The sequence below is a fragment of the Oncorhynchus keta genome, chromosome 20, assembly GCF_023373465.1.
Source record: "Oncorhynchus keta strain PuntledgeMale-10-30-2019 chromosome 20, Oket_V2, whole genome shotgun sequence".
Classification (NCBI taxonomy): domain Eukaryota; kingdom Metazoa; phylum Chordata; class Actinopteri; order Salmoniformes; family Salmonidae; genus Oncorhynchus; species Oncorhynchus keta.
In genome coordinates, this window is record NC_068440.1 from 30,653,626 (window position 1) to 30,679,775 (window position 26,150).

Below are 26,150 nucleotides of genomic sequence, written 5' to 3' on the forward strand. Positions count from 1 at the left end.
AACTATAGTGTGTTAACAAGAAATTTGGGGAGTGGTTTAAAAACAAGTTTTAATGACTCCAACCTAAGTGTATGTAAACTTCCAACTTCGACTGTAGTTATGTCCTTGAGCTTTTCTTGTCTATTATTGTTCTGTATTATGCCATGTTTTATGTTCTGTGTGGACCCCAGGAAGAGTAGCTGCTGCTTTTGCAAAAGCTAATAGGTATCCTAATAAAATAAATAACAATAATTTTGTAAATGTTTATTGTAGTCCTCTCTGTGAATGTCTGCTTGGGTAACCACAGCCAGACACATATCATATGTTAACATTATTATTTATGCTGTATGTTTGTCTTCACTCAGGAACCTGAGCTGCCAAAGGATCACGCTTCATAAGAACCTCTTCGTTTCCTATGTCCTCAACTCCGCCCTTACCCTCATCTACCTCATAGCAGTGGTCAACAACACAGATGTAGTGGAGAGAAATCCAGTAAGTCTCACACATTTCATCTATAAATTCCAGTAAGTCTCACACATTTCATCTATAAATTCCAGTAAGTCTCACACACTTCATCTATAAATTCCAGTAAGTCTCACACATTTCATCTATAAAATACAGTAAGTCACACACATTTCATCTATAAAATACAGTAAGTCTCACACATTTCATCTATAGATCCCAGTAAGTCTCACACATTTCATCTATAAAATCCAGTAAGTCTCACATTTCATCTATAAAATCCAGTAAGTCTCACACATTTCATCTATAAAATCCAGTAAGTCTCACACATTTCATCTATACATTCCAGTTAGTCTCACACATTTCATCTATAAAATCCAGTAAGTCTCACACATTATCTATAAATTCCAGTAAGTCTCACACATTTCATCTATAAATTCCAGTAAGTCTCACACACTTCATCTATAAATTCCAGTAAGTCTCACACATTTCATCTATAAAATACAGTAAGTCACACACATTTCATCTATAGATTCCAGTAAGTCTCACACATTTCATCTATAAAATCCAGTAAGTCTCACATTTCATCTATAAAATCCAGTAAGTCTCACACATTTCATCTATAAAATCCAGTAAGTCTCACACATTTCATCTATACATTCCAGTTAGTCTCACACATTTCATCTATAAAATCCAGTAAGTCTCACACATTATCTATAAATTCCAGTAAGTCTCACACATTTAATCTATAAATTCCAGTAAGTCTCACACATTTCATCTATAAATTCCAGTAAGTCTCACACATTTCATCTATAAATTCCAGTAAGTCTCACACATTTCATCTATAAAATCCAGTAAGTCTCATACATTTAATCTATAAATTCCAGTAAGTCTCACACCTTTCATCTATAAATTCCAGTAAGTCTCACACATTTCATCTATAAAATCCAGTAAGTCTCACACATTTAATCTATAAATTCCAGTAAGTCTCACACCTTTCATCTATAAATTCCAGTAAGTCTCACACATTTCATCTATAAAATCCAGTAAGTCTCACACATTTAATCTATAAATTCCAGTAAGTCTCACACCTTTCATCTATAAAATCCAGTAAGTCTCACACATTTCATCTATAAATTCCAGTAAGTCTCACACCTTTCATCTATAAAATCCAGTGAGTCTCACACATTTCATCTATAAAATCCAGTAAGTCTCACACATTTAATCTATAAATTCCAGTAAGTCTCACACCTTTCATCTATAAAATCCAGTAAGTCTCACACCTTTCATCTATAAAATCCAGTAAGTCTCACACATTTAATCTATAAATTCCAGTAAGTCTCACACCTTTCATCTATAAAATCCAGTAAGTCTCACACCTTTCATCTATAAAATCCAGTGAGTCTCACACATTTCATCTATAAAATTAAAACAATTTAAGGGGAAGAGGATAGATAAGTCTCAGGGTTTCACTGCTTGATATTTTCAAAATATATATATTTTTTAATTCTTAAAACATAACACAGCCCTCGAGCTCGGTTTTACTTCATTCAAATGAGTTTACTATCAGTTTCAATCAACCCGAGTGCAGATGTTTTTTTAAGAGTTTTATGTTAGGATATGTTGTGTGCACAAACAGCCCAGAGTTATCCTTCTCTTAGCACTCAAAGACTTCTGAAAGACTTCTGTCCTCTGTCAGACTGTTGAACAGTTGCCACTCGTTGAGTTTAAGTCGGAGCTGAATTCTTTGAATCCTGAGGCCTGTTAAGGTGAACATGGTAAATCTGCCTCTATGGAATGTAGCGTTTCTGTATCTGGGATCATCCCTTTCTGGTGCTTTAAGTATTGTATTTTATGAGGCATTTTTATTGTCCACCTTTTGAGGAAATTATTTGATTATGGTATTGTGCAAGACAGAGTTGCTGAGTCTGTTCCCCAAAAAAGTATTAATAGTCATTCAAAAACAAGCTAGAAAATGTCAGAGATCTTGATCCAGAGAAATGGATACATTTGGGTAACCTTTGAGTAGATACATTCGTTTTTTCCTGGTTAGGTCACATGGTTAGTAAAAACTCCTGGTTGAACGTACACAGTAAGGTCCTGTTATCATGCTCTCGATTGGATCATCACTTTAGAGATGTCCTCCAGTCAAAGAAAATAACTCCCGTCTGGGTTTGATTTCTAGCCTCTCTTCTTCTCTTCTCCCCGTACCATCATGTTCTCACTGGAAAAACAGACTTCCAGCCTAATCCATCTGGCATATTCACAGTGCAAGGTTTTTTTGTTTCCTCAGATATACCAGCTGACCCTGGTGATCCAACTGACAGGGAGGAAGGAATGACAGCTTTCACAATAATTATTGTGGGAATGTAATTGGAAAACGCTTAATTTGATACCGAATGCTGGGGCTCTGGTTTATAGAGCAGATGTTGCTGGGATATCTCCTCAGTTTAGGGTCTGGTGCCATAGCAGGTGCCAGCTCTCTGTTCATATGATTACTTCTTTTATTTGTCCACTGAAGATGTTTGGTTGCTCTGATTAAACCTTGAGTCATATCTGAAGTCGCAGTGTCCATGAATTATCATTATTTAACCCGACCTTACAATATGAATAGCTATGTTCTAGCAGCATTGGCTCAGAACCATCTTTCCAAATCTGTCCTAAATGTATTATAATCTGCTTGCTTTGAGATGCGGGAGAACTAAATTGCAGTTTGTCTTTCACACCTCAGACAACATGGTCTTGATATCGAGGGGTGGAACAACAACAAAACATCCCATCACAGTTGGTTGCACATACTGCACATGTTGAAATTCTGGAGCGCCAAATTTAGACTGGGTCGGTGTGATTTAGGGATGTGGTACTCTGTTGGGAGAATAGACTAGGTGCTCTCTGAACAAAAAGGAACAAGCGTTCTTTCTCTCTGGCGGATCACAGTAGAGACTCCAAGTCTGCCAGAAGCGGGAGGAGTTAGTCCCTAGTGCTCAGGCCAAACAAAGGACTAGGCCCAAGACATGAGACACACACTTTGTCAGACATTAGTAACTTAAACACACAGACTGTCCCGTTACATTAGGCTGGACGCCTCAGTTGGGCATTCAAGTTGAGGTAGATGTGGTTATGAATTGGTGGGAAAAATGAAGTGTTTAGATCACACCAACAGACCTTAGTGATGAGTGAACTGTATTTCAGCATACTTGTAATGGCACATCTGGATTCCATGTAAGGGCCAGGAGACATGAAGGGAGGGAGGGATGGGGTGAAGGAGGTGAAGAAGGAAAAGAAGGAGGAGGGTAGATGAGGGTAGAGGAGGAGGGTAGATGAGGGTAGAGGAGGAGGGTAGATGAGGGTAGAAGAGGAGGGTAGAGGAAGGTAGAGGAGGAGGGTAGAGGAGGAGGAGGGTAGATGAAGGTAGAGGAGGAGGGAAAAGAAGGAGGGTAGAGGAGGAGGGTAGATGAGGGTAGAGGAGGAGGGTAGATGAGGGTAGTGGAGGAGGAGGGTAGATGAGGGTAGAGGAGGAGGGTAAAGAAGGAGGAGGGTAGATGAGTGTAGAGGAGGAGGGTAAAGAAGGAGGAGGGTAGATGAGGGTAGAGGAGGAGGGTAAAGAAGGAGGAGGGTAGATGAGGGTAGTGGAGGAGGAGGGTAGATGAGGGTAGAGGAGGAGGGTAAAGAAGGAGGAGGGTAGATGAGGGTAGAGGAGGAGGGTAGATGAGGGTAGAGGAGGAGGGTAGAGGAGGAGGGTAGATGAGGGTAGAGGAGGAGGGTAGATGAGGGTAGAGGAGGAGGAGGGTAAAGAAGGAGGGTAGATGAGGGTAGATGAGGGTAAAGAAGGAGGGTAGATGAGGTTAGAGGAGGAGGGTAAAGAAGGAAGAGGGTAAAGAAGGAGGAGGGTAGATGAAGGTAGAGGAGTAGGGTAAAGAAGGATGGTAGTAAAGAAGGAGGAGGGTAGATGAGGGTAAAGAAGGAGGGTAGATGAGGGTAGAGGAGGAGGATGGTAAAGAAGGAGGAGGGTAGATGAGGTTAGAGGAGGAGGATGGTAAAGAAGGCGGAGGGTAAAGAAGGAGGAGGGTAGATGAGGGTAAAGAAGGAGGGTAGATGAGGGTAGAGGAGGAGGGTAGATGAGGGTAGAGAAGGAGGAGGGTAAATAAGGAGGAGGGTAGATGAGGGTAAAGATGGAGGAGGGTAGGTGAGGGTAAAGAAGGAGGGTAGATGAGCCTAAAGACCCTAACTCCCTATCCGGGAACAGGCCTGTCTCTCTCTGGGCATGAGAGTACACATACAGGGTAGAGGAGGAGGGTAGATGAGGGTAGAGGAGGAGGAGGGTAAAGCAGGAGGAGGGTAGATGAGGGTAAAGATGGAGGAGGGTAGGTGAGGGTAAAGAAGGAGGGTAGATGAGCCTAAAGACCCTAACTCCCTATCCGGGAACAGGCCTCTCTCTCAGGGCATGAGAGTACACATACAGGCAGTTAGGCCCTAACTCCTTATCCGGGAACAGGCCTCTCTCTCTCTGGGCATGAGAGTACACATACAGGGTAGAGGAGGAGGGTAGATGAGGGTAGAGGAGGAGGAGGGTAAAGAAGGAGGAGGGTAGATGAGGGTAGAGAAGGAGGAGGGTAAATAAGGAGGAGGGTAGATGAGGGTAAAGATGGAGGAGGGTAGATGAGGGTAGATGAGGAGGAGGGTAAAGAAGGAGGAGGGTAGATCAGGGTAGAGGAGGAGGAGGGTAAAAGACGAGAGGAGGAGGAGACATACATTGGGAAAGTTTTCAGACCCCTTCACTTTTTCTACATTGTTACGTTACAGCGTTATTCTAAAGAGTATTCAATTCAAATGTGTCCTCATCAATCTACACACAAAACCACATAATGGCAAAGTGAAAACAGGTTTTAAAGAGTAATTTATTTACTTAAGTATTCAGACCATTTACTCAGTACTTTGTTAAAGCACCATTGGCAGCGATTACAACCTTGAGGCTTCTTGGGTATGATACTTCAAGCTTGGCACACCTGTATTTGGGCAGTTTCTCCAATTCTTCTCTGCAGATCCTCTCAAGCTCTGTCAGGTTGGATGTGGAGCTTCACTGTAAAGCTATTTTCAGATCTCTCCAGAGATGTTTGATTGGGTTCAAGTCCGGGCTCTGGCTGGGCCACTCAAGGACATTCAGAGACTTGTCCCAAAGCCACTCCTGCATTGTCTCGACTATGTGCTTAGGGTCATTGTTATGTTGGAAGCTGAACCTTCACCCCGGTCTGATGTCCTGAGTGCTCTGGAGCAAAGAATTTCTGCAACATTGAAGGCCCTGAAGAAAACAGTGGCCACTGTATGGCTAAGAGGTTCTGAAGGCTGCGTATGCTGCATATGCTACGTATACGGACCTCGGGGACAAGAGTCGAGAAGACATACAGTACCAGTCAAAAGTTTGGACACACCTACTCATTCCAGGGTTTTTCTTTATTTTGAATATTTTCTACATTGTAGAATAATAGTGAAGACATCAAAACAATGAAATAACACATATGGAATCGTAGTAACCAACGAAGTGTCAAACAAATCAAAATATATTTTATATTTGATTTTTTGAAGTAGCCACCCTTTGCCCTGATGACAGCTTTGCGCACTCTCTCAACAAGCTTCATGAGGTAGTCACCTGGAATGCATTCCAATTAACAGGTGTGCCTTGTTAAAAGTTCATTTGTGGAATTTATTTCCTTCTTAATGCGTTTGAGCCAATCAGTTGTGTTGTGACAAGGTAGGGCTGGTATACAGAAGATAGCCCTATTTGGTGAAAGACCAAGTCAATATTATAGCAAGAACAGCTCAAATAAGCAAAGAGAAACAACAGTCCATTATTACTTTAAGACAAGAAGGTCAGTTAATCCGGAACATTTCAAGAACTTTGAAAGTTTCTTCAAGTGCAGTCGCGAAAACCATGGGTTAAGCTGTGATGAAACTGTCTCTCATGAGGACGCAGAGTTACCAGCCTCATAAATTGCAGCCCAAATAAATGCTTCAAAGAGTCCAAGTAACAGACACATCTCAACATCAACTGTTCAGAGGAGACTGTGTCAATCAGGCCTTCCTAATAATAGTAAGAGACTTGCTTGGGCCAAGAAACACAAGCAATGGACATTAGACATTACACTGGTGGAAATCTGTCCTTTGGTCTGATGAGTCCAAGTTTGATACCTTTGGTTCCAACTGCCATGTCTTTGTGAGACGCAGAGTAGGTGAACGGATGATCTCCGCATGTGTAGTTCCCACCGTGAAGCATGGAGGAGGAGGTGTGATGGTGTGGAGGTGCTTTGCTGGTGACACTGTCAGTGATTTATTTAGAATTGAAGGCACACTTAACCAGTATGGCTACCACACCATTCTGCAACGATATGCCATCCCACCTGGTGGGACTATCATTTGTTTTTTAACAGTACAATGACCCAACACACCTCCAGGTTATTTAAGGGCTATTTGACCAAGAAGGAGTGTGATGGAGTGCTGCGTCAGATGACCTGGCCTCCACAATCACCTGACCTCAACCCAAATTGAGATGGTTTGGGATGAGTTGGCTGCAGAGTGAAGGAAAAGCAACCAACAAGTGCTCAGCATACGTGGGAACTCTTTCAAGACTGTTGGAAAAACATTCCAGGTGAAGCTGGTTGAGAGAATGCCAAGAGTGTGCAAAGCTGTCATCAAGGCAAAGGGTGGCTAGTTTGAAGAATCTAAAATAGATTTTGGTTTGTTTTAACACTTTTTTGGTTACTACATACCATACGTGTTATTTCAAAATGTTGATGTCTTTACTCTTATTCTACAATGTAGAAAATAGAACGAATAAAGAAAAACCCTTGAATGAGGAGGTGTGTCCAAACTTTTAACTGGGGCTGTACTTGTATGTAAATGTAATGTAGCTGCTACCAATTCCAGAATCGTCTAATCAGATCAGCACACATGTTCCGAGACAGAGTGCTGAGAACAACAAATCTCAACACCTAGAGGAGTCAATGAATCTACATGGGCCCGTCCCAAATGGAACCATATTCCCTATAGACGGGTTGATTATTTAGCAACAAATCCGATGCGTGTGCAACTATGGGGCAAAACAGACTGGTTGGCTTAGATTGTTGACAACATGTAAACTATATATTTTTTCCACTTGTTGTCTCAAATACATCGTTACAGTTGTTGGGTTAGCTAGCTAGCGAATTTGAGCCATATTAGCATTGATCAGTCAAAACACCTCAAAACAAGACATTTTATCAAGATCAAGATGAAAGGAGTCACTTACGATTCCCCACATGGCAGTTTCTTGTCATTGTTGGTAACTATCTGGTCATCCAGACTCACAACAACACACAGACATCTGCCACATTGAAGCGTGCGTATCGTTTTCGTGACATTGTCAGCTAACCCATCTACTGTATATAGTGCACCACTTTTGACCAGGGCCCATATGTAGGCAATAGTGTGCTATTTGACAGAAAGAGACACGACAGCATAGTGTTGACTGACAAGAATGTGTGGATATTATTGAACAGGATTTAGGCTACTTTGCAGTACATTTTATTGTAAAATAAATACAATGTGCTGCAGTTACAATAGCCTAGAGAAAAGTGGAGCAAGGGATACGCTCCAGCAGTAGGGGGTAAAATGATGAACGTCCTCCTATTGGAAAATCAAAATACCCCCACTAACAATTGTGTGTCAGGGCTGGTTGAGCATTGGGCTTTGTGTTGTTGTTATTGTTGTTTGGTGTTGTTGTTGTCTCTGTGTGACTCTCTGTGATCCTAATCCCCTGCAGGTTGGCTGTAAGGTGTTGCACTTCTTCCACATGTACATGCTGGGCTGTAACTACTTCTGGATGCTGTGTGAGGGGATCTATCTGCACACACTCATTGTGGTGGCTGTGTTCGCCGAGGAGCAGCACCTACACTGGTACTACCTCCTAGGCTGGGGTGAGTCTTACTACCCGCCTTAACCACAGGGATCCCATTAGCTTAAAGAGATAGTGTGAGATTTGGGGAATTAAGGCATTTTTCTACTTATGCTAGCTGTTCCGGTAGACTTATAATCGTTGCACTAACGATAGTTAGCGTTGGCTCACGAAATTACCTCTAACTCCCTTCATACTGGACGCAGAGACATAAAAATGGTATCCGCAAGTTCATCTGACTCCCTTTAAACTAAAAACCAAAAACCTAAATTGTATGCAATAAGGCTGTATTAGTTATAGCCAGCAATTGAAAGCAATGCAAAAGGTTAATTGCAGAGTGGAATAGTCGAAGTGAGAGGGTCCACTCCCATCAAAATCGGCGCTCCTAGTGGCCAGGGACTTTAGTGCAGAGAAACTTAAAACCATTTGACCTAATTTCTACCAGAAAATTACATGTGCAACCACAGAGAGAAAAAATATAACTCTAGACCACCTTTACTCCACACACAGAGGCAGGTACAAAACTGACCATAATTCTACCCTCCTGATTCCAGCACACAAGCAAAAACTAAAGCAGGGAGTACCAGTGACTCGCTCAATACGGAAGTGGTCAGATGTTAAGCTACAGGACTGTTTTGCTAGCACAGACTATGTTCAGGGACGTATCCGATGGCATTTAGGAGTATACCACCTCAGTCACCAGCTTCATCAATAAGTGCATCAATGACGTTGTCCCCACAGTGGCCGTATGTACATACCCCAACCAGAAGCCATGGATTACAGGAAACATCCACACTGAGCTAAAGGTGAGATCTGTCGCTTTCAAAGAGCAGGACTCTAACCCAGACGCTAATAAGAAATCCCGCTATGCCCTCAGACGAACAGGCAAAGCATAAAATACAGGACTAAGATTGAATCCTACTACATCGGCTCCGACAATCGTCGGATGTGGCAGGGCTTACAAACTATTACGGAATACAATGGGAAGCCCAGCCGCAAGCTGCCCAGTGACACAAGCCTACCAGACGAGCTAAACGACTTCTATGTGCATTTCGAGGCAAGCAACACATGAAGCATGCATAAGGGCTGTTCCGGACAACTGTGTGATCACGCTCACCATAGCCGATGTGAGCAAGACCTTTAAACAGGTCAACATTCATAAGGCCGCAGGGCCAGATGGATTACCAGGGCATGTACTCCGAGCATGCGCTGACCGACTGGCAAGTGTCTTCACTGACATCTTCAACCTGTCCCTGACCCAGTCTGTAATACCAACATGTTTCAAGCAGACAACCATAGTCCCTGTGCTGAAGAACACCAAGGTAACCTACCTAAATTACTACATCTATAGCCATGAAGTGCTTTGAAAGGCTGGTCATGGCTCACATCAACACTATCGTCACGGAAACCCTAGACCCACTCCAATTTACATACTACCCCAACAGACCTACAGATGACGCAAACTCTATTGCACTCAACACTGCCCTTTCCCACATGGACAAAAAGAAACACCTACGTGAGAATGCTGTTCATTGACTACAGTTCAGCATTCAACATAATAGTGTGCTCAAAGCCCATTTGTCACTTTTGTATAAAGGGACCAGGAGACATGCTGTAACGGTCTGAGTGTAGTGGGTGAGGAGTCAGGCGCAGGAAGCAGAGAGTTCAGGGGAGTGCTATTTTAATGCACTGAGAAACGCTGAACATGAGCCAACCCTCACAAAAACACAGGGCATACTGAACAAACAAATGCCCCAAACAGGGGGGCTAAACTGTCCAGGAAAAACCCACAAAATGGGAAAACACAAAACCCATAGACGTGCACACAAGTACACCAAACAGACGATCACAATAATTAATCCCGCACAAGGAACCCTGCGGGCCGGCTGACTAATAAAGCCTTACTACCTAACTCAACACAGGTGCACTCAATCAACACATAAGGAGGGGGAGGAAATAATCAGTAGCAGCTAGTAGGCCGGCGACGACGACCGCCGAGAGCCACCCGAACGGGAAGGGGAGTGTCCTTCGGTCGGAGTCGTGACAGTTCCCCCCTCTTGACGCGTGGCTCCCGCAGCGCACCGACACCGGCCTCGAGGTCGACCCGGAGGACGAGGCGCAGGGCGATCCGGATGGAGGCGATGGAAATCCCTCAACATTGACGGATCCAAAATGTCCCTGGTGGGTACCCAGCACCTCTCCTCTGGACCGTACCCCTCCCAGTCCACGAGGTACTGCAGGCCCCTCACCCGGCGTCTCGAGTCCAGAATGGCCCGTATCGTATACGCTGGGGACCCCTCGATGTCCAGAGGGGGAAGAGGGACCTCCAGCACCTCACCGTCCTGTAGGGGACCAGCTACCACCGGCCTGAGGAGAGACACATGAAACGAGGGGTTAATACGATAATAGGAAGGGAGTTGTAATCGATAACACACCTTGTTTATTCTCCTCAGGACTTTGAATGGCCCTACACACTGCGGCCCAAGCTTCCGGCAGGGCACGCGGAGGGGCAGGTTTCGGGTCGAGAGCCAGACCCTGTCCCCTGGTACAAACACGGGAGCCTCACTGCGGTGGCGGTCAGCACTCCTTTTCTGCCGTCCACTAGCCTGTTGAAGGGATTCCTGGACGGCCCTCCAGGTTTCTTTGGAGCGCTGCACACATTCCTCCACCGCAGGAGCCTCGGTCTGGCTCGGATGCCATGGTGCCAGGACCGGCTGGTACCCCAACACACACTGAAAGGGGGACACATTAGTAGAGGAGTGGCGTAATGAGTTCTGGGCCATTTCAGCCCAGGGGATGTATCTCGCCCACTCCCCTGGCCGGTCCTGGCAGTACGACCGCAGAAACCTACCCACCTCCTGGTTTACTCTCTCCACCTGCCCATTACTTTCGGGGTGATAACCGGAGGTCAGGCTGACCGAGACCCCCAGACGCTCCATGAACGCCCTCCATACTCGGGATGTGAACTGGGGGCCCCGAACAGAAACTATGTCCTCTGGCACCGCGTAGTGCCGGAAGACGTTGGTGAATAATGCCTCCGCGGTCTGGAGGGCTGTTGGGATACCGGGCAATGGGAGGAGACGGCAGGACTTAGAGAACCGTTCCACAATCACCAGAACCGTGGTGTTGCCCTGAGACGGGGGAAGGTCGGTCAGGAAATCTACGGATAGATGTGACCATGGCCGTTGTGGAACGGGGAGGGGTTGTAACTTCCCTCTAGGAAGGTGCCTAGGAGCCTTACTCTGGGCGCATACCGAACAGGAGGAGACATAAACCCTAGCCAAGGTAGGCCACCAATACCTCCCCCGAAGGCTCCCCACTGTCCTCCTCACCCCAGGGTGACCCGAGGAGGGTAGGATGTGAGCCCACCGAATCAGTTGGTCCCGAACACCAAGCGGCACGTACCTCCGCCCCGCCGGACACTGAGGAGGCGCGGGTTCAGCCCGTAACGCCCGCTCGATGTCCGAGTCCACCTCCCATACCACCGATGCCATCAGCTTTGAGGCCGGAAGGATGGGAGTAGGTTCGGTGGACCTATCCTCCGTGTCGTAAAGGCGGGACAGTGCGTCCGCCTTCACGTTCTGGGAGCCCAGTCTATATGATAAAGTGAACCGGAATCGAGTGAAAAACCCGAATATACTCCAGATTTTGGTGGTCGGTCCTTGCTTAGCCCCCTCAAGCCAGTGTCTCCACACCTTCAGAGCCCTGACCACCGCTAACAACTCCCGGTCCCCCACATCATAGTTACGCTCCGCTGGGCTGAGCTTACTCGAGAAGAAAGCGCAGGGGCGGAGTTTTGGTGGCGTACCCGAGCGCTGTGATAGCACGGCACCCACCCCAGCCTCGGACGCATCCACCTCTACTATGAATGCTAGAGAGGGGTCCGGATGCGCCAACACGGGTGCATCCGTGAACAGCGCCTTCAACCTGTTGAAAGCTCTGTCCGCCTCTGCTGACCATCGCAACCACACCGGGCCCCCATTTAGCAGTGAGGTAATTGGAGCCGCTACCTGGCCAAAACCCCGGATAAACCTCCGGTAGTAGTTGGCAAAACCCAAAAACCGCTGCACCTCTTTTACCGTGGTTGGAGTCGGCCAATTACGCACGGCCTTACTGCGGTCACCCTCCATCTCCACCCCCGAGGTGGAAATGCGATAACCCAGAAAGGAGACGGCTCGTTTGGAGAACACACACTTCTCAGCCTTGACGTATAGGTCATGCTCCGGCAGTCTACCAAGCACCTTGCGTACCAGAGACACATGCACGGCGTGAGTGGCTGAGTAGATCAGAATGTCATCGATATAAACAACCACTCCCTGCCCGTGCAGGTCCCTGAGAATATCGTCTACAAAGGATTGAAAAATGGCTGGAGCATTTTTTATCCCATACGGCATGATGCAGTACTCATAGTGGCCCGATGTGGTACTAAATGCGGTTTTCCACTCGTCTCCCTTCCGAATACGCACCAGGCTAAACGCGCTCCTGAGATCCAATTTTGTGAAGAACTGCGCTCCCTGAAAGGATTCCACTGCCGTAGCAATGAGAGGTAGTGGGTAGCTGAACCCCGCTGTGATGGCATTTAGACCTCTATAATCAATACACGGATGCAATCCTCCCTCCTTCTTCTTCACAAAAAAGAAACTCGAGGAGACGGGTGAAATGGAGGACCGAATGTACCCCTGTCCCAGAGACTCCGTGATATATGTCTCCATAGCCAACGTCTCCTCTTGGGACAATGGGTACACGTGACTCTTGGGAAGCGCAGCGTTACCCTGGAGATCTATCGCACAATCCCTTCCCGGTCGATGTGGTGGTAATTTAGTCGCCTTCTTTTTACTAAAAGCGATTGCCAAATCGGCATACTCGGGGGGAATGCACACTGTGGGACCCTGGTCTGGACTTTCCACCGAGGTGGCAACGACGGAAACTCCCAGAACACTCCTCTGACCACCCCTGGAGAACCCCCTGTCTCCACAAAATTTTAGGATTGTGCCGGGCCAGCCAGGGAATCCCTAACACCACTGGAAAAGCAGGCGAATCAATAATATAGAGACTGATAAGCTCCTTATGATTCCCCTGCGTTACCATGTCCAGTGGGATCGTGGTCTCCCTGACCACCCCTGACCCTAATGGCCGGCTATCTAGGGAGTGCACGGGAAAGGGAGAATCTATCGGCACAAGCGGAACACCTAATTTAATAGCAAGTCCGCGATCCATAAAGTTCCCAGCTGCGCCTGAATCGACTAGCGCCCTATGCTGGGAAGAGGGGAAATATTTAAGAAAAAAAAATCAAGACAAACTTTGTTCTGGGTGAGTTTGGTGCTGACTCACCTGGGGTGATCGAGAAATTTTCCGCCTGCCATCTCGACTCCCAGACCTTCGGTCAGAGTCGTGACATGTGCAGGAATAGGTAATAGGGGTTTTTATTTACCCAAATTAGGAGACAAAGGAGATGATCGTGGACTACAGGGACTACAGTGGACTACAGTGCCGAGCACATCCACATTCTCATCGACATGGCTGTAGTGGAGCAGGTTGAGAGCTTCATGTTCCTTGGTGTCCACATCACCAACAAACTATCATGGTCAATTTTGTAACCACTCCCTCTTCAAATTAGGGCTGATTGGAAAAGCTGTTCAAAAGAGGACACTGTATTATTTCTTTGTACTCCCTGACGAAGGCCATGCAGCCGAAACGCGTCAGATTTTTAAAACCTTGTTTCTATTGAACATGCCATACAAATAAAGGCATTTTAATTCATTATAAGAAGAGTGCCTTAGTCCTCCTTTCTTTTATCTTTTTGATGACCAATTCACCCCTTTTACCAAAGAGCACCTTCTGTCTACCAAAATGCACTATTGTGTACCTTAGTAGAAAGAAGAGGAAGGGAAGCGCTACTAAAATCTATTTTATATTTGAGATTCTTCAAATAGCCACTTGATGACAGCTTTGCACACTCTTGGCATTCTCTCAAGCAGCTTCATGAGGTAGTCACTTGGACTTTTGACCGGTAGTGTACATACTTCCTCTTCTTACTTCCTCTTCTTCCTCTTCTTCCTCTTCTTCCTCTTCTTCCTCTTCTCCCCATCTGCTTTTATGAAAACAAGTCACCAAAACAGCATCCTCAGACAGTAATTAAATGATTCACTTGATGGTCAGTCATGATAGTCAGTGATAATTATTCCCTTTTGTTAGCGCTTTATTTTACGTTTGAACATGTTACATTATATGTATTCTGCAGTTGTTTAGCTAAAATGGTTTCATTCAACGGACAAACCAGATGTCAGTTTTCCCCCTTTATGTTGTCCTTGCTGGAATTGAACACATATCCTTGTCAACTTGCCCATCTGTTTTTGGGTCATGTATTTCACTATCTATTCTATCTATTCTAATGACGTCTGAGGTAACATGATACAGCAATAAGTCTTCATAGCAACCTGTTGCATGTTATAGTGTGTTCAAAACCATAAACTCACCTAGCCTCGGAGGCCTCTGCGCTCCTATATCATGATTCATAGCCGATCTTCATATTTCATCACCCTGTACTCACTGTAGAAATAAAATAACATTGTAAACAGCTCCCACCATCGGTGAATCACACATAGATCCGCTTGTGTGTCACACAACACAATGGGACGCAATCTGTGTCGGGACACAGGATCAGAGACAACCCTGAGGTCACTGTTAACTGCGACACTCCCTGTGTGTCAACCCCACCAAACCCTGTATCAGATTGACAGCTTTAGTAGCTCTTCCTATTGGATAGCTGCTGTTAACGTGCTGTCTGTTCTGTTCTCCCCCCTCTTTAATGGAGGAGTGATGTGTTATAATATGAGCCCTGCCTGTCCGATAAGTGATACGATAACTGTGAATGGTCGGCCATTATTAAAGATGCCGTGATATAACCTTGGGGCAGAAGCTACAGTGTCTTTCACACAGCCACCCCGAGGAATGGATGGAGGACATCCAGCTAGTCCATCTGTAGCCAATATGGCCGTAGAGCTTTGATAAATCACTTCTAAACGGACCCGCAGCTCGGATTCATCTGTTTAATCTGTTTATGGCCCAGCTAAAATGAAACCCCCAATAAACACTGGTATGGTTGTGTTGTTAATGGAGAAGGATTTAACAAGACTGGATTATTAGAGGAAATTGCTCAGTGTGGGTTTATTCTTGTTCAGCTTGTAGCAGACAGCATGATAAGGATGATCTTAATTTGATGACTTTTATTGCCAACAAATTTCTTACACCACAGGTATTGATTGCAGATGAGCTTTGTGATTTACATAAATTCATTGAAAACCCACACTAACACACGGTTATATTACTGTAACAGTATTGTACTTTCCATGTCTCCTACTGTTGGCCAGCTAATAGCCTAACCACCGATCAAGCAACATTATGGACTAAACGTTAAAATCCTGTTGCTCCAGGATTTATTTTTGTTGTGACAATATAGGTCAAATTAAGATCCTACACCTGTAGGATAGTATAAGCTTGTTTTGAATTTAGGAAGGGCTTCCATTGGCTGTCTGCTCTGCCAGGTATCTTCACCTTAAAGGGTATTGAAATTATGCTTAACATCCTTAAAGGGATAGTTGACTCAAAATACAAAATGAACATGATTTCTCCACTTTCCTTGTCTGTGTTCATGTTCAGTTGTATTTTCAGTGAACTTCCCCTTTATCCTCTTCTATCGAAAATACAGAAGATATACAAGAAGTTACTCTTATAACTGAGGAATTACATGCTAATTACTGTAATAACCACATTGTAGATGTTTCCGTCATAATACACATAACATCATTCATTGATTGATTCATGAATTGATTAATTTACATTTTGCAGATGTCCTTACAGAGTCTTTCTTCTGGTTTCCAGGGTTTCCCTTAGTGCCTGCATCCATTCATGCCGTGGCAAGGAAGAAGTATTTTGATGACAAGTGAGTGATGGTCCTCGGCACTAGTATTGTAAATAAACAGAACAGCTGTGTGGTGGGCTGCAGTGAACAGATCTAGAAGGAGAAGAAGAAGAATTCATTGTCTGTTTGTAGACTTGCGTGACGGAGAATGTTTCTCCTTCCTGTAGCTGCTGGATGAGTGTCGAGACCCACCTGCTCTACGTGGTCCACGGGCCCATCATGGCAGCGCTGCTCGTAAGTTACATCCTACACTCTAGAACCTTAGAAAGTTATTTGGCTGTCCCCATAGCAGAATCCTTTGAAGAACACTTTTTGGTGGCAGGTAGAACATAATGGTACTTGGATGTTCTTCTAGATCAAAACTTAATACGTAGGTAGCCATCATTGGACCAAAAATCATGTATTGTTATACTGTTGAATGTGCAACACATCAATCAAAGCTAATTGTGTCCTGTGCTGGTGTTTAGACTTCCATTGTTTAGACAAAATCATTATAATCAGATTAGGTTGCAACCCTTTCAGACACAGCAACCATGTTCAGACGTTTATAAAATGCCTTCTTTCTTCCCCAGGTGAATCTGTTCTTCTTGCTGAACATTGTGAGGGTGCTGGTTACTAAGCTGAGGGACACCCACCGGGCAGAGTCTAACATGTACATGAAGGCAGTGAGAGCGACGCTGATCCTGGTCCCTCTCCTGGGTATCCAGTTTGTCATCTTCCCCTGGAGGCCAGAGAACCGTCTGGCGGGAGAGGTCTACGACTACATCATGCATATACTAATGCATTACCAGGTAATCGCTATGACTACATCATGCATATACTAATGCATTACCAGGTAATCGCTATGACTACATCATGCATATACTAATGCATTACCAGGTAATCGCCATGACTATATCATGCATATATTAATGCATTACCAGGTAATCGCTATGACTATATCATGCATATACTAATGCATTACCAGGTAATAGCTATGACTACATCATGCATATACTAATGCATTACCAGGTAATGAAACTGATCACTACAACTACATCATGCTTATATTAATGCATTACCAGGTAATCACTATGACTACATCATGCATATATTAATGCATTACCAGGTCATATTTATATTAATGTATTGCCAGATAATGACTGTATTAATGCATTACCAGGTAATGCCTTTATTAATGCATTACCAGGTAATGACTACGTCATGCATATATTAATGCATTACCAGGTATGTAAGGCAATTGATTGTATGCTAGCAGAACAGTCTTTACCAAAGCTCTGATCTGACATAAGGTATACTCTTAGAAAAAAGGGTTCCAAAAGGGTTCTTCGGCTGTCCCCATAAAATAACCCTTTTTGGTTCCAGGTCGAATCATTTTTGGTTCCAGGTAGAACTCTATTTACAGGGTTCTACATAGAACCAAAAAGGGTTATTTTATGGGGACAGCCGAAGAACCCTTTTAGGCTCTAGATAGCAACTTTTTTTCTAAGAGTGTGTGATTGTCTTGTTTTCCCTCCAGGGATTACTAGTGGCAACGATATTCTGCTTTTTCAATGGCGAGGTAAGCACTACTGTACTAACACAACACACAAAACACAGAATATCTTTCTTCACTCTGTGGAAACCAGCAACTTCCCATTCAGTTGTACTCTTATATAATTTGTTTGTTGAGGTACAGTAGACAGTATACAGTAACAGTTTAAGGTTGAACCTCTGAAGAACCCTTACTATTGGTATGGTACCGTTTTAACTGAACCTCTGAAAAACCCTTACCCTTTGGTATGGTATCGTTTTAACTGAACCTCTGAAGAACCCTTACCCTTTGGTATGGTACCGTTTTAACTGAACCTCTGAAGAACCCTTACCCTTTGGTATGGTACCGTTTTAAATGAACCTCTGAAGAACCCTTACCCTTTGGTATGGTACCATTTTAACTGAACCTCTGAAGAACCCTTACCCTTTGGTATGGTACCATTTTAACTGAACCTCTGAAGAACCCTTACTATTGGTATGGTACCGTTTTAACTGAACCTCTGAAAAACCCTTAGCCTTTGGTATGGTACCGTTTTAACGGAACCTCTGAAGAACCCTTACCCTTTGGTATGGTATCGTTTTAACTGAACCTCTGAAGAACCCTTACCCTTTGGTATGGTACCGTTTTAACTGAACCTCTGAAGAACCCTTACCCTTTGGTATGGTACCGTTTTAAATGAACCTCTGAAGAACCCTTACCCTTTGGTATGGTACCATTTTAACTGAACCTCTGAAGAACCCTTACCCTTTGGTATGGTACCATTTTAACTGAACCTCTGAAGAACCCTTACCCTTTGGTATGGTACCATTTTAACTGAACCTCTGAAGAACCCTTACCCTTTGGTATGGTACCGTTTTAACTGAACCTCTGAAGAACCCTTACCCTTTGGTATGGTACCGTTTTAACAGAACCTCTGAAGAACCCTTACCCTTTGGTATGGTACCGTTTTAACTGAACCTCTGAAGAACCCTTACCCTTTGGTATGGTACCGTTTTAACTGAACCTCTGAAAAACCCTTACCCTTTGGTATGGTACCATTTTAACTGAACCTCTGAAGAACCCTTACCCTTTGGTATGGTACCGTTTTAACTGAACCTCTGAAGAACCCTTACCCTTTGGTATGGTACCGTTTTAACAGAACCTCTGAAGAACCCTTACCCTTTGGTATGGTATCGTTTTAACTGAACCTCTGAAGAACCCTTACCCTTTGGTATGGTACCGTTTTAACTGAACCTCTGAAGAACCCTTACCCTTTGGTATGGTACCGTTTTAACTGAACCTCTGAAGAACCCTTACCCTTTGGTATGGTATCATTTTAACTGAACCTCTGAAGACCCCTTACCCTTTGGTATGGTACCGTTTTAACTGAACCTCTGAAGAACCCTTACTATTGGTATGGTACCTTTTAACTGAACCTCTGAACAACCCTTACCCTTTGGTATGGTACCGTTTTAACTGAACCTCTGAAGAACCCTTACCCTTTGGTATGGTACCGTTTTAACTGAACCTCTGAAGAACCCTTACCTTTTGGTATGGTACCGTTTTAACTGAACCTCTGAAGAACCCTTACCCTTTGGTATGGTACCGTTTTAACGTAACCTCTGAAGAACCCTTACCCTTTGGTATGGTACCGTTTTAACTGAACCTCTGAAGAACCCTTACTATTGGTATGGTACCTTTTAACTGAACCTCTGAACAACCCTTACCCTTTGGTATGGTACCGTTTTAACTGAACCTCTGAAGAACCCTTATCTTTTGGTATGGTACCGTTTTAACTGAACCTCTGAACAACCCTTACCCTTTGGTAAAGTAAAGTTTTTTTTGTATATTACAGTTTTAATTGAACCTCTGAAGAACCCTTATACTTTGGTACATTGTTTTTTGGTAAAGTACAGTTTTAATAGAATCTTTAAAAGAACCCTTAACTTTTGGTAAAGTACAGTTTTAATAGAATCTCTAAAAGAACCCTTTGGTAAAGTACAGTTTTAATAGAATCTCTTAACCCTTACCCTTTGGTAAAGTACAGCTTTAATTGAACCTCTGAAGAACCCTTACCTTTTGGTAAAGTACAGCTTTAATTGAACCTCTGGCAAAGTATAGTTTTAATTGGCCATGTTGAGGGAATGATGAGTCAGACCCCAATGAAACAGCTCATTGCTGCCTGGTGGCATTTCAGCTGTCAGGACTCGTCTGTCCCGTCATGCACACCATTTCAGCTGTCAGGACGAGAGAGAGAGAGAGAGAGAGAGAGAGAGAGAGAGAGAGAGAGAGAGAGAGAGAGAGAGAGAGAGAGAGAGAGAGAGAGAGAGAGAGAGAGAGAGAGAGAGAGAGAGAGAGAGAGAGAGAGAGAGAGAGAGAGAGAGAGAGAGAGAGAATTACTGCACTGAATCTATGGAGTCAGCTGACTCCTGTACAGTAGCAGAGGCAACAGCACTAGGACCATCTCAGATGAAGAGGAAGGAAGACAAGCCTTAGAAATGCCTCAGACACTTGAACATCTCTGGGGCGAATCATCCACCCTGTCTGTCTGTCTGTCTGTCTGTCTGTCGCTCACTCACCTCAGCCTGCAGTTGTTTGCTGTCTGACAGCGGATGTCCATAATCTAGAGTCACCAACACAAACTTCAACTTTTAAATTTTTAAGGACATTACTGTTGTTTTTTTTAAAGAGACCATTCAGATTTGTTTTTAGGTCATATTGTAGATGCTGTGATCCATAACGGCCAGAGGTTTTAACATAGGCCCACCCACCCAGTCAGTTAATAAAATACATTGAGAGAACACATTTAATAGGTCAGGAGTTGCATCAGGTACTGCTTGGCCAGTCTGAGCACAGACCAGGAGAAAGAGTGACTGAGCATTTTCTTCGCTTGAGAAAGTAGAAAGAAAAACAATGCACACACCCAGAAAAACAGAGACCTTATTTGAATACACAGCATGAGGTCGAATCTGGCATTGACAAAAACACAGAGAATTAACATAGTGTTCGTTCACCATCAGGCGCAGTGTTTAGTAATATTTTATACGTAGGAAAAGATTTCTGGGCCGGGAAAACAGGTCAATTATTAGCTCATGCGTGAGCAACCAGGCCCCATCAGCATCTCCATCGGCTCTCGTAAACCAAGTTTGACATGTCCGAAGAACCGATTCAGCATTGTCGGGGGGGATAAAAGACGCATTGACACAGTAAGGGAATGTTTGTTTGCTTTGCAGCATAATGGCTTTTACTGTCTCCTAATTTGGGCCATTCATTTTTGGAGATGAGTTCATTGCACAATTTGATTCTGGGGCCAAACTACCTAGACCTAGGCTGTGTCCCAATTGACACCATATTCCATACATTCTCTATGGGCACCTTTTCCCCTAAGGGTCATGGTCAAAAGTAGTGCAATATAAAGGGAATAGCTGTGTCATTTGGGACTCGGCACTAGCTACACAGTCTGTTGAATAACTCTTTGTCAAGTTACGCCAATGAGGAAAAAAGTAGTACTTATTGTTATGTTTTCTAGGTTGCGTCTGAAATTGCACCCTATTCCCTATATAGTGCACTACTTTGGACCAGAGTACAAGTAGTTTTTAAAAAGAAAAGTGAAATCCTGTGCACAGCAGTGTGTCTCTAGGTCCTGGTGCTGATTTTGGCAGGAACAACTAGTATTCAAAAGTATGATTAAAAACGTCAGACTGAAAAAAAGACAGGCGAATGTCATTTTTACTCGATTTTCAATGCTAGTTGTTGACATGCTCTGCATCATTAGATCATGGGAGAGTGCAGTGTGTCCTGTCCTCATTTTCACTCAATAATTAGTGTGGCATTGTTCAGGAATTAGATGTTCCCTGTGCTGGCTCAGGCCATTCTTCTGAGAGAACTATGTCAAACACTGCTTTGCTTTCCATTTTTAGAGTGCACGCTCATTCATGCAGTATAAAGTTATCAGACAAGATAATTCTCCGGTTTTCATTTTTTTCTTAATCAGATTTGTGCTGTGCTGAATAATTTCATACTCTCATAATGTATAATTTACTAACTTGGTGATTTTCAAAAGAGGAACAGCAGATAAGCAAGTGTAAATTCATCAATCTACTCTACCTGCACTAAACTCAGTAAGGAGAAGCTATTGTCCTTCAATTCATCACAGGAAATTGTGATTCAATTGTGTTTCTTCATGTCTAAAAAACTGCCATTAACATTTATCATATGAATCCACATTTCCTGAGCTCAGTCACATTACATTGATTTAATGATCATGCATATTGATGAAAATGTGTGGCTGTGCACTAAAATGCTGTGAGATGACATTGAGGGATTAAATTGCTGTGAGGTGACAGTGAGGTATAAACAGACCATGTGTCTTTTTGCTGTTCACCTGTCCGTGCCTAATGAGTCTCTCTGTGTGTCTGTAAAACCCTGATGAAGGCACCAGCTGAAATGCAGCGATTGTAATAATAAAGAAGTTTTATGTACATCCATTGTCCTCCAAGAGTGGCTTAATATGGTTGTTCTCTCACTCTCTCTCTCTCTCTCTCTCTCTCTCTCTCTCTCTCACTCTCACACTCTCTCTCACTCTCACTCTCACTCTCACTCTCACTCTCACTCTCACTCTCACTCTCACTCTCACTCACTCTCACTCACTCTCTCTCTCACTCTCACTCACACTCTCACTCACACTCTCACTCACACTCACACTCACACTCACACTCTCTCACACTCTCACTCACTCACACTCACACTCACACTCTCACTCACACTCACACTCACACTCACTCTCACTCTCACTCACTCCACGTTTGTTTATCCGTTGGTGTGTGTACTCACCCATTAGAGAATACAGTTTATAATATGAATATTCATTTTTCTCAGGTGCAGGCGGCTCTGAAGCGACAATGGATTCAGTACAAGGCCCAGTGGGGTCAGCGACGGAGGGACCACTGCTCCATGCGCTCTACCTCCTACACCGCCACATCAATCACTGAGGTGCCCGCCTTTATGTACCACCACGACTGCAACAGCGAACACTTAAACGGCAGACACACCTCTGAGGACTCTGAGCTGGTGGCTCTTAAGACAGGGGAGATGTACGCCTGACAAGCGGGAGGCAGTCTGAGTGTGGGAGGAGAAAAGAGTTAGTAGATGAATCAAGATGGAGACGTTTCTCTACTATCTAACACGAAACAACCCAGCGGTCCCGCCGCGTTTCCACATCTCAGAGACAGAACGAGGGGGTAAAAGCCCCAGACTGTGAAGGAGAAGACCGTGTGTGTCTGGACAGTGATACAGTGATACAGTATCTCTCCCATGACTTGGCCAACGATGGCTGATGCTTCTTTACATGACATTGCTGCTGCTGTGGCTGATTTTAAAAACATTATAAGATATACATGAAACGGGAGTCGAGTTTGAAATGTGGCACGTCCTAAAGCTGCTATTTGTGTCTGCTATTTGTGGAGCTCTTCCTACACATCATGGGGACATTGAGGATGATGTTGATGATGATGAAACTGTATTGTTGCTTCATCTATACCAAAGGATGTGTGGGTTCGGCTGCCATAGGCATGCACTGCGTGAACTGAATCCAACACTGAAGTGACCGACAGTGTCCATGACACATGAGCTCAAAGGTTGACAACGGCTCCCTGTACCTAAGCTCTGGAATCCTGTACATATTTGTTTCACCAGTTTCACTTTAAAAGTGTCAAAGGGTGTTTTAGAAGATTCTATTTTTCGGACTAAATGTTTTTGTTCTTGTCAACGACTTGTTCTATAAATACCTGCTATCTGTCCTGTGAAGCTAGTTAGCTCCGCCAGACTGCTTTGCTGTTCGTACAGCTGCTGACTGTTCTTGTGGTGTTTCTGTCACAAGGCCTGGATTTAAAGAGTGCAGAAGATACAGAACGCCTTGATATGGACTCAAAAGAGAGAGTAAAAAGGATTGATTAACTTCAAATAAAAAGCAAGATATGGAATGACATAGGTAACGCATTTAGAAGCCATTTTGAGTACCACATGGCTCTAGAGGGGAGACTATTTGAGTGAAATAGTCTGTTGTTTACCGTGTCCATTTGCCAAAAGGTCTAAAGTGAGGCTTGTATGGCTACCGAAGAATCGTTATGTTTTGTGCTTAAATTAAGGCCATTTTAATTATGTTCAAATTTATTTTCTTTTTCAAATCGTTTATGAATCGAAATATAGGGAATAAGGAGAGAAAATTATTAAATACATTAAAGCTACCTGCACAGTGTTGCTATATCAACAATTATCATTTTCAATACAATTATCTAAATTGAAAACATGATTACCTCGAAGAAGCATTTTCCTTCCATTGTACAGAATCTGTTAAATCGTTCTAACTGAGGGCTATTTCAAACAACTCTCTTGTGGTGAATACTACAGAATATGTATTTTCATTCACCTACAGATGTAGGATCTTAATTTGAGCCAGTTTGCTACAACAGGAAAATAATCCTGCAGCAACAGGAAATGTACATTTTTCCATAGATTATAATGAATAGACAAGGATAAATCAAGTCTGAAATTTCGAAGTTGAAATTACAAACTTCAGAAGCATTGTGACAAATACAATTTGATTTAATTTTAAACCCCAGGAATGTTAAAAATCGAATTAAGATCCTACATCTGTAATATATCATGCCCTTAAATTATAATGCTATTGGATCCCGAATTAAAGTCTTTGAGGCATTTCAGAAAGTGTCATGTGGAATCCTTTGCTCTTCGCTAATCTGGTAGCGCAGGCTAATTTCTAGGAGTGTGTTTCTGGTTTTGTGTCACAAAGGCTGTCTTAAGGAGTCAGGAATAGAAAAGCAATCTCTTGTTTACCGTCACTGCTTGCAGGTGGTCTCCTCAACAAGCCCCTTCTATTTCATAGAAATGTACATTTTAACCTTCAAATGTGTTCCTTTGTAAATTGCACAACCAAAATTGATTTCTAGAATGGACACTGAAAACCATTGAAACTGAACGAAATGGCTCAGCACACTGCTTTGTATTGAGTTAAAAGAGATATGTGTGTGTGTGTGTGCGCTCGTGCATGTGTGCGCGTGCGTGTGTGCGCGCGTGTGTGTGTGTGTTTATCAGTGTGTAAAATGCAGATAGTGATCCATGAGCCTTGGGGCCTTCTGATGTCCAGATGAATCCCATCTTCACATGCTTTTTAAAGATAGACATCTGCTAGGATTTAAGTCCAGTGGCTCTCAGAAAGGAAGAGCAGCTCTGGAGCAGCCCTGATCTGGATATAACGTAGCAGTATGTTACTGTAGACAGGTACAGGTACTTCAGTACCGATGACAACCAGGAGCCTCATTTATATAAAGATTTGTACGCACAGATGTAAGCTTAAATTGTGCATACAATGCCATTTATAAATGAGGTGCCCAGACTCATTGCAGACTAGTCTGGACCTGAATGCCGAAGACACATTTTCTTTTGGGGACAATACAGTTAATTGTGCCAATCTAATTTATTTTACATCTTCAAATTCTATTAGGCCAAGATAAAGTAAATCTTTACACTTACACCAATGTTAATACTGCTTCCAATGTCTTTGCTGATGTCGGGCCAGCATGGAAGATTTGACACGGTGATAATCAGTTTGAAAATGTAGAAGAAGGCCATTTGATGAGGTCTCTAACAGATAATTGTGTCTGTTTGATTCCAGAGAAGGATTTAACCACTGTGAAGTGGATTTAAAAAAGGTTTTGATCCATCCATCTTTTGAGGTTTATTTCTTCTGGATATGAATAACATGTTAAAGGTTTTTATTTTAATTTGGAGGAATATTATAATTTCTGTATATTTAGTATGCTCATGGTCATGTTGTCCTGTGCCCATGTCAACATGACAGCAGAGTTTGTGTGTGTAATAGATGTGAAATGTTTCAACCGCAGTTTTTGGTTCTTTTGTTCCGCTTGTGTTTGGCTCTCGACCTCTTAAGTGCTCTGTGTGGCGTTATTTCAAAGAAAACAAAAACAGTGTTTTGTAAAATGCACAAAGTGACCAGCTGTTTGTTTAAAAGCTATTTCAATCAGAAATATATTCCAAAAAGATTCCCTGTTGTGTCTGTTCTTTCTTTCCTACAATACAATGCAACCTGTAGGACTTAGGAACAAACCTTTTTGTGTGTGTGTGTGTGTGTGTGTGTGTGTGTGTGTGTGCGTGTGTGTGCGTGTGTGTGTGTGTGTGTGTGTGTGTGTTTAAAGGGAGCAGAAGAAACTGGATTTTAAAGTTTTAAAATACCTCAACATCACAATCCCCACTGTATTATTTTGTACCCAAATTACCCCCCTAAATGGTTTAGGCATACTTTAAAATCTAGT

The 26,150-nt window shown here is 43.5% G+C and overlaps 1 protein-coding gene across 2 annotated transcripts in view; it reads left to right on the forward strand.

Annotated features, from left to right (window-relative positions):
* Nucleotides 1-25,877, forward strand: part of LOC118399000 (calcitonin gene-related peptide type 1 receptor-like) — a 130,430-nt gene extending 104,553 nt beyond the window's left edge. For both annotated transcript variants that reach the window (XM_052472613.1, XM_052472615.1), the window contains exons 10-16: nt 345-471; nt 8,237-8,390; nt 16,250-16,310; nt 16,457-16,523; nt 16,862-17,080; nt 17,809-17,850; nt 22,681-25,877. In XM_052472613.1, the coding sequence (XP_052328573.1) occupies nt 345-471; nt 8,237-8,390; nt 16,250-16,310; nt 16,457-16,523; nt 16,862-17,080; nt 17,809-17,850; nt 22,681-22,905 (895 nt within the window). In that variant the 3' untranslated portion in view covers nt 22,906-25,877. The remainder of the gene's footprint in view (nt 1-344; nt 472-8,236; nt 8,391-16,249; nt 16,311-16,456; nt 16,524-16,861; nt 17,081-17,808; nt 17,851-22,680) is intronic.
* Nucleotides 25,878-26,150: the final 273 nt, after the last annotated feature.